The sequence below is a fragment of the Anser brachyrhynchus genome (assembly GCF_964034855.1).
Source record: "Anser brachyrhynchus genome assembly, chromosome: 7".
Taxonomy (NCBI): Eukaryota; Metazoa; Chordata; class Aves; order Anseriformes; family Anatidae; genus Anser; species Anser brachyrhynchus.
Window position 1 is genome coordinate 5,889,931 of NC_137701.1, and position 12,279 is coordinate 5,902,209.

Here is a 12,279-nt window from a genome sequence, read left to right on the forward strand (position 1 = left end):
CTTAAGTTCAGTCAGAGCTGGTTGGGCTCTAGTTACACTGGGAGTCATTTTCCAGAGTTTAATAGGCTCATGTGAATAAATAATATTTTTAATCTCATGTGGAAAATGCTTTTTCTCTGTAGGGTGCCCCTGGAGAAGATGGACGTCCTGGTCCTGCAGGTTCAATAGGAATCAGAGGTCAGCCAGGCAGCATGGGCCTTCCTGGTCCAAAGGGTAGTAGTGTGAGTATTGCATCTAGTACCCAAGGTCTGCTTAACCATAACCATTTGGAGACATGTTAATAGCTGAAAACAAAACCTAAAAATGGTAATTTTTATTCCTGCAAATTAGGGTGATCCTGGGAAACCTGGAGAAGCAGGCAATGCGGGTGTCCCAGGACAGAGAGTGAGTGTGACTGTGATCATTTTCAGTGCTTACAGAAAGCGTGCATTTCTGTTATGTATGTTCACTATACAAGGCTTTTTACTATGTAATCTTAATTTAGGGAGCTCCTGGTAAAGATGGTGAAGTTGGTCCTTCCGGTCCTGTTGGCCCACCAGTAAGTCAACTTTTTCAACACTGCTTGGCTGTCTGACCTACCACCCGTTCATTGATCTTTCTGCCTCTATTTTTATTTATATTCATGCCACTTGTTGATTCCAAACAAAAATTTCAATAACATGAAAAAAAAATCCTACAAAAAATGTGGGCTTTGTATTAACATGTGCTTATATTGGTATTCCAGTTCCTTTTATGGCAATTATAAAAAAAGTAGCACAAGAGCAAAATTTTTTCATAGTTTATTTTCCTAGCTTCCTTAGTTTCAGTGGAACGGAGTGTTTTTCTATCAGCACAGAATTTTGGGGGAGGATATTAAAGAAATAAGGAGATAAGTTTTATCTTTTATATCTTTTAGATAGGGTATACCTTGGCCAGGGAGAAATAAACAAATACATAATTGTAAATATACATATTCAGAGAGAAGGAAAATGTGGAACCTGACTCTATTCCTCTAACACTTTTATTTCCTTTTGTGTAGGGTCTGGCAGGAGAAAGAGGAGAACAAGGCCCTCCAGGTCCTACAGGGTTTCAGGTATGTGCATTTATTTTTGTAACAGAAAAAAATAAACCATGTCTTTATCAACTTAAATTAGAGAAGTTCAATCAAGTGATGTTTAACAAAACACAGCTTCAGAATTGATGGCAATAGTGCTTAGAATGATTACTGATACATAGCTTTCACATCAACTATACACTAAACTGAACTGGCAAAGGCTTAAATGGCAGCTCTGTATCTCTTGAGACAATATTTTTTTTTTTCGGTTTTTATTTGGAGATTTTCCAAAGATGTTCCAAATACAAAGCAAAATATTTTTTTTGTTGATAATGAAGTATTAATTAAGTTAAGTCAATCTGTTTATAGAGAACTTAATTTTTTAGGGACAGTACACATATGTCTGACAAACGTTAAAGAAGGGCTGCCATTTCACTTAGAGTGGGGAAACACTGATGTAATATTCTTGTAACTATTTCACTTGGGGATCTCTGCTGGCATAATCTTGTATTGTGTATAATACATTCATATTCTTGGTGTCTTAAATCTGGATTTACATAATTTTTCATCATTTTTTAAACATATTTTATTTTTACATTTTTTAAATTTACATTTTAACAGGGCTTGCCTGGGCCACCAGGTCCTCCAGGTGAGGGAGGAAAACCAGGTGATCAGGTAATTTCTGTATAATTTGACAATAATTCACTTCATAATCTAGTTTTACCTTTTCTTTTATTCTCTTTGTAATTTAATTGCTTACACTGTTTCATAATATTTATTGATGTAGTTGACAAGCTGTCTATCAAGACTACTCTTGGATAAAATAATTACTAGAATATAGTCATCTTCTCTTGTCATGGACAGATAGCACCAAGAACTAGTCATTTACATTACAGTACCTCGGAAATGAAAATGTTTCTCTCTAATTTCACAGCTATAAGGCTATGAATAATATTTTCATTCTAATGGTGAGCTCTCTTTTGCATAGGGTGTTCCTGGAGATCCTGGAGTTGTTGGTCCATTGGGCCCTAGGGTATGTATTTTCAAGTATTTTCTTTCAGAAATATTTATAACAGTTCTCTGAGGTTGAAAGCTAATTCATTACATGAACTTTAACAGCTATCATGAACATTTTGTCTTTCTTTTATTTCAATCTTACCTCCAATAAAATGATTATAAACATAGATACATTTTGAGGCGGTATGTTTTTCTATGAAACCGACCACCTCTAATGGCTCCATAGCTCAAGAAGCAGTGTTAATTAATAGGTGCTAAGGTATTTGAACTCTTTTTTAGTCTGTAAAACTGTTTGGCTTACAGTTTGTGAAATGGCTTTATTTTGCTGAACAACACACGGTATTACCTGCTTTTAAAATAAAAACATAACACTTTTTTTCATTGGATTGGTTTGCCTAGAATATGTTTGTAGGCTCTTTTTTTAAATAGCAGTTCTGTGCTTATGGTGTATTAAAGGTTTTTCCTACCAGACTTGTACCCTAGCTAGTAAATAATTAATATTTATCCATTTTTTTTAGGGAGAACGAGGCAATCCAGGGGAAAGGGGAGAGCCAGGTGCATCAGGACTTGCGGGTGAAAAGGGTATGGCTGGAGGTCATGGTCCTGATGGTCCAAAGGTAAGTTGTAGGGAAATTTGTATTGCTGCAGTGAAGTCTTTGATAATTATTTTCATTTGCAAGAACATAAGAGAGATCTTTCCTTTTTTGATTGTGTTTTTCAGTAGAACTGGGCACAGCCATTTCTAAACTGCAAAAAACCCTCTAGCAATAGCTCTGTTTTAATAACCATGTCAGTTTACTTGAAGAGGCTTGGCAGGGTTGCGTGTTTAAAAGCAAATGCTGAAAATTGCATGCCTTTCTTTCACCTGCAATTGATTTAATTGGGCCTAGGAAGATCACACCAATAAGGGAGTGCCTCAGTGTGGGACCTGTAATGGATATGAGCTGTGAGAAGCAAAGCATAATTAAAAATCTCTGGCAACTTCTAGCTGTTGCTACTTTGTGTAATAGACCTATGTGGCATCAAGGGCAAGTCAGAGAGAAGCTCAAGCTTCTATTTTTGTCTGTTCTCACCACCAGTAAGCACTGAGTACATGCTAATGTATTTGGAAGGACTATGGTATTACGATTTCCTGAGTAACACAATGGGAAATGAAAAGTATTTGGACATGAATAAGGTCCAAATTTAAGAGAAAATTATTACTTAAAACTACCCCAGAGACTTCAACACAAGGCACAGCGTGTTCTGCAGCCTAGAGACAAAGATACTTCTCAGATGAATAGACAACAACTTGCTCTTTATTTGTTTCAGGGAAGCCCAGGCCCAAGTGGGACGCCTGGTGATCCAGGCCCGCCGGGTCTCCAAGGTATGCCTGGAGAAAGAGGGATTGCTGGCACACCAGGCCCGAAGGGCGATAGAGTAAGTCTCTCTATTTCTGTTGTGCTGAGTAGAATCAGCCATCTCTTAATACCGCAGTTGTCCCAGAGTGTGAACCATTCAGTGTCATAACTTAGACTTTCTGGGTATTTTCCACAGGGTGGCATAGGTGAGAAAGGTGCTGAAGGTACAGCTGGCAATGATGGGGCAAGAGTAAGTAAATCTCTAACTTTTTAGACCTGCTCTTCACACAGAAGATTGTTTATTGTGTTAGGGGTACTCAGGTCATAGAATTAAACAGTACTCAACTTGGAGATATGATGGGCTGAAGTTCTCATTCTGCCTATGATCCAGATTTGGTTTTCAAGTTTTTCCAAGATAGATGTGCACAGTATTCTGGTATGCCTGTGTTCCAAGCCCATATTTTGTATAATAGATAATGGGAATTAAGATGTTAATGGAAAAGATTCCCAGAAGTAGTATGTTAATTTGGGATTCTAAATATTCAAGAAAGCTAGTGCTGTATGATCATCAAATGTAGTTGATTGGTTTGGACAGAGAGATTGGAACCTATTTGCCTAACTCCCCCATGAAGAGAAGAAGGAAACTTCTGAGGAGTGTGCAAGATATATATGAAACTTCAAAAGTAACGATAGAAACTTTAAAATTAAAGAGTGAAATACTAGCATAAAAGATATAGTCTGCTTCTTGTACGTTGGTGAAAAATGACTTCATTTCCTCTTGAGAGGGACAAATGAAGCCAGAGCTGTTTTTTATCATTGGCCTTATCTATAAATGCTGCAAAGGAGAAGATGAATTTAGTGAAGAAAGAGAGAATGAGGGAAAGCAAGGTTATTGAGATATGCAATTTTGGTTACTGGGAAAGGAAATGCTAGTAAATTTTAGATAAAGACGACCGATAATTATTCAGAAATAAAGGAGAATTTTAAATGAATGAAGAAGCATATGGAAATAGTAACATATGTAAAGTTTTAAAATAACCATTTTGAATAACCATCATTTTTCTAACTTCTTTTCATCTTCATTTGTTCAAAAGGGTCTCCCTGGTCCAATAGGCCCAATGGGTCCAGCAGGTCCCACTGGTGAAAAGGTAGAGATTTTTATGCCATTTCCCTACTGAAGTTTCTAATCATCATGCTTTGTTGAAACTTTTGTTACTCATCAGATAAGTTACTTGGAAACTAAACTTAAATTTTATTTTAAGGGTGAACCAGGTCCTCGAGGTCTAGTTGGTCCTCCTGGCTCTCGTGGAAACCCTGTGAGTAAACATTTGTTTTTTTCCTGGCATAAGTTAAAAAATGTTACCAAGGTACGGCTAATATCTAACTCTGATCCACACTCCAGGCATTTGTATCATTTACTGATATATTTTCCTTTTTCTTCTCCTTTCTTTGTAGCCAAAATCTGTAGTTCCTGTCTTGATGCTGTGCACTTGCAGAAGTATTGCCAGATCCTGTTGCTCTGTCTTACACTTATTTTAGGGCAATCTTTACATAAAATTACCCTCATGTACCTCAGACCTGAAAGTATGACACCACGTTTAATTGTTTAAATCTTTTTAAACGCGTGCCCACACCAGATACTACTGTATCCATAAGAATATTTAGATGGAAAAAAGCTCAGAGATGCATCTTATTACTGGATATATCCAATTATGTTAGTTCTTGTCATCTTCCATTTGTGATTTTAGAGATTTTGAGGGTTGGCTTGAATGATTAAAGATTTAGAAGCTTAGCCCTTCTAGGTCCTTCATACTGCTTGGAATTGATTATGTCTCTGTCATAAATCAGAACAATCTTAATTCCAGTATAAATTGGAACAGCTTCTACCCCTCTGGGGAGTGCTGGAGCTTGGCAGACTTCAGCTCCCCCATTTCCAAACAAATGGTTTGTGGAAAGCTCAGTTGAAGCAGTGCACAGCCCATTCTGACCTTGTAGAAGAATACACATTTGAATTATTATTATTATTTTTTATTTTTATTTTTATTTTTTCCCCGATGAGAATGGCAGGTTCCATACAGCGTATGTTCTTCAGCTAATCCTGCAGACACTGGAAGGATTAAGAGCAGAATTCCTCTTAATGCTGTTCTACTGCTTGCACGTGTCTTCCATCTCTAAATTCCAAAAGTTTACATATAGTCTTAAACACATGGAAGATCTTGATGTCATAGTTAACATCCTTTATATTGTGATTAAATGCTCATTTTATTCTGATTAATAGAGCAAGAATGTAATCACACTTATGATGAGAACTGTTTAGCTTCTTTTCTTCTGTATTTATGTGCAAATTTTACCATATATAGAAAGACATTTATGTTAAATACAATTATTCTTAATTTTTTGACCAGGGTTCCCGAGGAGAAAATGGCCCAACGGGTGCTGTTGGTTTTGCTGGTCCTCCGGTATGTGTTTTGTAACACTAATGAGTTTCCTTTAGTCATGCTTTGACTTTAGTTTCTTTCATTATGAATAATACTACAGTGTTCTGGAATGAGTCACAGTTTTGTTTCAAAAAGAGATTTTTTTTTTCCCATCATTATATAAAGTAGAGAAGAGGGCCAATGAATACCCTAGACAGTTGAAAAGTAATTCTGTTGATAAGATTATGTAATTGTTCACCAGATTTCATATCTTCATGAATATGCTATGTTGCTCCTTTGAGATTAAAATGAGGCAAGTTGTAAAGTGTCATCTACTAAAAGTAGAAAAGATTTCCTCCATGACTAGTGGAGGATGGACTGAATTGATGGAGCAAATAGAAAAATTGTGAGCTTTTCAGTGAATACCTCCAAACTTTCCCAGAGTCTAAATATTGTGTGATTCAATCTTTCACAAAGACTTAGGCAACTGCTTTCCCTGATGGGGAAAGAGAAAAGAATGTTTGTTCAGCCTCTTTTACTTTCAGATATGCAATAGGTGTCAAGGAAAATAGAAAATCTAAAGAAATTGAAAGTATTAACTAGCTTAGAAACTATTGTTAATGGAAATACTGATTTCACAGAGTTTTCAGAAAACATATCTGTGATCTGCAGATTGTGGTGAACTGTTAGAGTTCTATTGAGTCGACCCATTGAGCAAATGCACTGTTCTTTGGGCTGATTTGTTCTCCTGTTATTTTTTGACTTCTAGATATTTCTTACAAAATGTCTTTGTTAAGTTAGAAAAATGTGGTATTCTCTGACTTGACGCCCCTTCTAAATATGATCTCTTATAGGGCCCTGATGGTCAGCCAGGTGTGAAAGGTGAACCTGGGGAACCTGGACAGAAAGGAGATGCTGGATCTCCAGGACCACAGGGTCTTGCTGGGTCTCCTGGTCCACCAGTAAGTATAAATAACATAATTGGAGAAACAGTGGCATAGGTTGATCTTGCTTAATTAAAATGTCCTGAGTGTTCACTATCACTCCACGTTTCTTCTTAGGGTCCTCCGGGTGTTCCGGGTCTGAAAGGTGGTCGAGGAACTCAGGGTCCCCCTGTAAGTAGATTTAATTTTTTGTGAGCTGACTGCAGATAATCTAATACTGCAAATTTATGCGACGTGTGTATCATTCCTCATCTCAGATCGTGTTTCACAGTCTGTAACTATAGCATTTGCTCACTAATTCAGTTAAGAAAACTTTAGGCGATCCATGCTATATTTCTTTCAGTAAAGTTGATATTAAAATGGTTTTTTTTAGGGTGCTACTGGATTCCCAGGATCTGCTGGAAGAGTTGGACCTCCAGGACCAACTGTAAGTCAATTGACATATTCCTCATAGGTGTAATTTATAAGCTGGTCATTGAGAAATTGAAGACTAAATAAAGTGGGAAGGATGAAGCAATGTTTAAGGCCTGATGCTATGGAAGAGAGCACTGACTTCTGTGACTGCATGTTTACATCCGACTTTATTAAATAAAATTCATTAGTCTTGGGGTTGATCCAGTGTGTCCAAATTAATGCAGGACTTTTCACTGGGTTAAGTAGGCTTTGGTTAGGCTTCAAGCTATTCAAGCTGCTCTGGTGAGTTAAAACAACAACCTTATCTTCCTGTGCCCCTCCGCTCCCCTTCAATGATGACTGAAGTTAGGAGAGTTTTTGTGAAAGGAAGATGCCTCTTCCAGTTTATCTCGTTATGGAGTTACTCATAAGATCTATTAAAATAAATAAAGTAAGAACACACACACACACACAAAATCTCTCATGTCTAAACATTTCTAGAAACACTGTAGTTTTAAAAAAAAAACACCTGTGGATCTGCAAGTGAAAATTCACCTCCACAAAGATGATTTTGTCCAAAATAACTTGCAGCCATTGTTAGTTTATCCAAAGGTAAAGTTTATGGAAAACATATTATAAATGTGAAATTCTTTAAAAGTCTTTGAGAAATTAACAAAGGTGTGTGAAAACAGTTGATATTCGAAAGAATGGGCAAGGAGTTATCTGGCAGCAGTTATACACCAGAGGCTAAAATAAGTGAAATAAAATGTCTTTTAAAGGAGGGAGTTTGGAATGACAATGGAATGAGGGAGAGGGGTAAAGCTTGGACATAATTTGAAAACCCTGGGAGTCCAGCACAACTGTAAATTGAGATTGTACTAGCTCTGAGCTCTGTCACACTGTGGTCATCCCTTAGAGTGTGCATGTTTATAGTTAATCAAAACACATTCCTTAGAGTTTAATTGTCCTGATTAGGAAAAGGTCCAATGTAATGAGGTATTTTAATCTTATTAGGGAGCTCCAGGACCTGCTGGGCCTATTGGTGAGCCAGGAAAGGAAGGTCCCCCAGGTCTTCGTGGTGATCCTGGTTCTCATGGCCGTGTGGGTGATCGAGGGCCAGCCGGGCCTCCTGGTGGTCCTGGAGACAAGGGTGATGCAGGGGAAGACGGGCAGCCGGTATGTCCTGGTTGTTGTTATTAATTCCCTCTAGGCTTGGTCTTGTTGTATTATTGCTACAGAAATGATGGTAACATCATTTTATCCTTTGTGGATTTCAGGGACCAGATGGCCCCCCGGGTCCAGCAGGAACTACTGGTCAAAGAGGTATTGTTGGTATGCCAGGACAGCGAGGTGAAAGAGGCATGCCAGGGTTGCCAGGTCCTGCTGTAAGTAATGACCAAGTTGATATACCAGCCTTGGACATCCTCATGTTTGTGAGTGTGAGAGTATAGTGCACCATAATGTGAGGAGAAGGCTGGAAATCTCCAATTCCTGGAGTGAATGTAGAGAGAATAGTGAATAACTAAATCTCATGAAAATGCATGAGGTGGGAGATTTTGTTTCTGCCATTATTGGATGATCTGATCCTAAATTAAAAGTGGGTAATATGTTAAGACTTCTTGCTAAAATATTCCTATCTGACTTGAAACTAGATCTTTGAAAAAAACACTCCAGACTGTTCATTTAGGTGCCCAAAGGTCACTTGAATGTGAGTAAATATTCTGTAACTGCTATTTCATAAATTGTGAACTATAGTATTCCAAATTGCCATTTGTGCTCTCTTTACTTTCTTCTGGGGTTTATAGATACTTATTGGAAAGCATAATGATCCAGAAGATCAAGTCATTAAATAGAGTATTAATAAAATGATGATATGGAGGACCTGTCACTACCACTTGATCCATAAAGTCAATTTACAGCCAGAAATTATTCCAGGCTAACAAAATATGTTGTTGGTGAGACAGACAAAGGAAAAAAAAGTTACTTATTTCAAACTGCATTACATTTTTGCAGAGTTGGGAAGACCTTGTCTATTTCAGATAAGTCCATCAGATATATTGACATGTCAAGGCGAGTGTGCGCTTAGAGAGTTGCTACTAGATAAACTTCTTGTGAAGCTTCTAGACAATACAAGCCTATTCAAAAGCGACTAACACAATTGAATTGCTTAAAAATACACATTACATTAAATACATATTCAAAATCTATAAGAAGAACACATTACTTAATTCTCAGTTTTAGGAAACTATGAATGTTGATGGTACTTCAGATTCCTGAATAGTGTTTTATAGTCAGCCTTTTTTTCTGGTGCTTTCTTCATTTAGTGATTAAAATTTTGATGTCATATTTCTCATCTATTTAGGGTACACCAGGAAAACAAGGTCCCACTGGGCCACCAGGTGATAAAGGCCCCCCAGGACCTATAGGCCAGTCAGGTGCCACTGGTCCCGTCGGTGAAGCTGGCCCAGAAGTAAGTGTTTGAGCCTAGTAATATACAAAAATGAGTAGTCTAGTGGTTATTCTCCTATACTTGAAGCTAAAGATGGAGAACAGCTTTCTAGTTCTTGTAAAAATGTAAGATTATGGAGCTAATCGATAGCCCTGTATCTGTTTCACAACTGTAGGGACCTGCTGGTAATGATGGTACTCCTGGACGAGATGGAGCTGTTGGAGAACGTGTAAGAATACGTTGTTTTATTAAGTCAATTATGTAAATCTCCATTTTTATTGTTGATTTATAGTGGATTTCTTTTCTTCATTCAGTTAACCGCCATGGAGAAGTTGTTTTAAAAGCATATTATAGCTTTGAATAATAAATATCTCTCAAAGTTGAGGAAACCTTTATAAGAACACCTGCCTCCAGAAACTCAGACTTGAGTTCTTACAGAATGATTATCTTTGTAGATTGCAACTGTGAGAAAATAGATTAGGAATGCTAAAGACTTATTGCTTTGATCTAGTCCAGTCCTCTTCAGATAATTAATATTGAAATTATGCTCTGCAGGGTGATCGTGGTGAACCTGGCCCTGCAGGCTTACCAGGTTCCCCAGGGGGCCCAGGAACTCCAGGTCCTGTTGGCCCTCCAGGAGATGCAGGTCAAAGAGGTGAAACTGTAAGTGATACCTTTTGTTTGTTTGGCTGGTTTTGTTTTGTTTGCTTTGTTTTTAATATTTTGTTTATCAAGAGAAGTATTTTGTCTACTTTTGTACATTGCTTCACGTGTCATCTCTATGCAATCTTTGTAGGGTTCTCGAGGTCCAATGGGTCCCCCTGGTCGTGCAGGAAAAAGAGGTTTGCCTGTAAGTTCTCCACGATCGCTGTGATTTTATCTGAGCTATTTTTTACAGAAATGTGTGTGAGAAACAGAACCCAAATGACAATGCTGAACAGGGCTTCAACTTTTAATGTTCTGACTGCATATGAATACAGGTAGTCTTCTGAACTGTAAAGGTGTACAAATCCGTTTAAGTGCACTGGTGTTTTTACTCTTTCTTTAAAAATACTTTGCAGAGAAATAACAAATGCTTTGGAAGTCTCTCTATTTGGAGTGTGATACTGCCCAGAGGATGGGAGACCTGAGTTAGTAAATTGCTAGAGTCTGTCTGACAATTCAAATTAGGGGTAAAGCAATGAATGCTGAACAAAAAGACAGATTTTAGGATCAAAATGGCAGAAATATTAAAGATTAAAAAAAAAATCACCTGTTCCTATGAAACTGCCTTGTTCAGCTTATGAGATTCTGACATCAATCCAAACAGAAAAACAAACAAAACCCATCTATTTGTGTTACATAACTTTTTTACAGTCCAAGCTTGGAACAAAAAATGAATTACAAACTTGAGAAATTCAAAAGAAAGCTGTCCAGTCCCTAAGCAGAAGTCATATGAGAGAAAGGAAAGTTTATTGAGTAGTTAATGATACTGATGCCACTGATCAACTATTTGGAATTTGGCATTGAGAAATTTAGAATGAAATTAAGGATAACAAATATAGAATTGGAAGCAGAAGCCATTTTTTTCCAATGATTCTTGAATTAGTATGAAAAGATTCAACCTATCTAAAATACCAAGAACGAAATTAAGACAGCAATAGAACCAAGCTATTTGTACTGGGGAGCCTGAACACTGTTATCTGCAGTTAGAGAATGTAACTTCAGTTGTACTTTACTCATAATGAAGGCAAAAAGAGCTGCGAGAAGCAAAGTATACAACATGGAGGTTTTCATACTCAAAATAGGTTTTATTGTTACAAGTGTGTGAAAGATCCTTAATACTTCAATCTTGTCCACGATAATCATTTACCATATCCAGTAAGGCAAAGATATTTCGCAATTTCATTATGTAATTTGTTGAGAATCATTATTACAGTTGTTTGTTTTTTTTTGTTTTCTTTTTTACTCTCTAATGAAACTAAACAGACTAAGTTTACCACACTTGAAATTAAGTATAACAGTTTTATGTAATTATTTCCTTATTCTTTCATAAAAATTAAGATTCCTAGAGCTGCCTCAGCATCACCTTCTTTTTAGCTTTAGAAGTGAAATAGGTCTTAATACAGTGTCTAAAAGAAAATGATTTTTTTTTTCCCAGTTAAGAATTTTACATTTCATTACTGATTCTTACAGGGTCCCCAAGGGCCTCGCGGTGACAAAGGTGACAATGGAGATCGGGGTGACAGGGGCCAGAAAGGACACAGGGGTTTCACTGGGCTTCAAGGTCTTCCTGGTCCTCCTGTAAGTTGTTTTGTTTATACTCTAATTTTATTTCCTTGGTAGTTAAACCATGTATTAGACACATATCAAAACCAAAAAAAAAAAAAAAAAAAAAAAAATCAAAACAAATGAAAAAGCAAGTACACAAGAGCTCCTTTTTTTTTCCCAGTAGGTGTTTATGAGTGGCCTGTCTGTCCGCATTACATTTTTAATGCAATATTACAATACTGCTTCATGGTGAAGTAAACCTGTGCTTTTCAAGATCTGCATTCTCCTCTTCTTGTTCCACTTGCACCAGCCCTGAAAGTGGCCAATCACTGACAGTCTATAATGTGTCAGCACAAGATGGTAAAAAAAAAAGTTGGTAGTTTCTGATAATCACATTAGAGTGTGGAATACTTTTTGTCAGTGTATTTGAACACTT

The 12,279-nt window shown here is 37.1% G+C and overlaps 1 protein-coding gene across 1 annotated transcript in view; it reads left to right on the forward strand.

Moving 5' to 3' along the window:
- COL5A2 (collagen type V alpha 2 chain) overlaps positions 1–12,279 on the forward strand; it is a 106,320-nt gene that overhangs the window by 86,378 nt on the left and 7,663 nt on the right. Inside the window, exons 27-48 of the mRNA XM_080598782.1 lie at positions 123–221; positions 331–384; positions 485–538; positions 1,019–1,072; positions 1,655–1,708; positions 2,022–2,066; positions 2,569–2,667; positions 3,362–3,469; positions 3,587–3,640; positions 4,485–4,538; positions 4,653–4,706; positions 5,796–5,849; positions 6,662–6,769; positions 6,869–6,922; positions 7,125–7,178; positions 8,159–8,320; positions 8,422–8,529; positions 9,507–9,614; positions 9,769–9,822; positions 10,149–10,256; positions 10,390–10,443; positions 11,769–11,876. Of these exons, the coding sequence (XP_080454908.1) occupies positions 123–221; positions 331–384; positions 485–538; positions 1,019–1,072; positions 1,655–1,708; positions 2,022–2,066; positions 2,569–2,667; positions 3,362–3,469; positions 3,587–3,640; positions 4,485–4,538; positions 4,653–4,706; positions 5,796–5,849; positions 6,662–6,769; positions 6,869–6,922; positions 7,125–7,178; positions 8,159–8,320; positions 8,422–8,529; positions 9,507–9,614; positions 9,769–9,822; positions 10,149–10,256; positions 10,390–10,443; positions 11,769–11,876 (1,701 nt within the window). The remainder of the gene's footprint in view (positions 1–122; positions 222–330; positions 385–484; positions 539–1,018; positions 1,073–1,654; positions 1,709–2,021; positions 2,067–2,568; positions 2,668–3,361; positions 3,470–3,586; positions 3,641–4,484; positions 4,539–4,652; positions 4,707–5,795; positions 5,850–6,661; positions 6,770–6,868; positions 6,923–7,124; positions 7,179–8,158; positions 8,321–8,421; positions 8,530–9,506; positions 9,615–9,768; positions 9,823–10,148; positions 10,257–10,389; positions 10,444–11,768; positions 11,877–12,279) is intronic.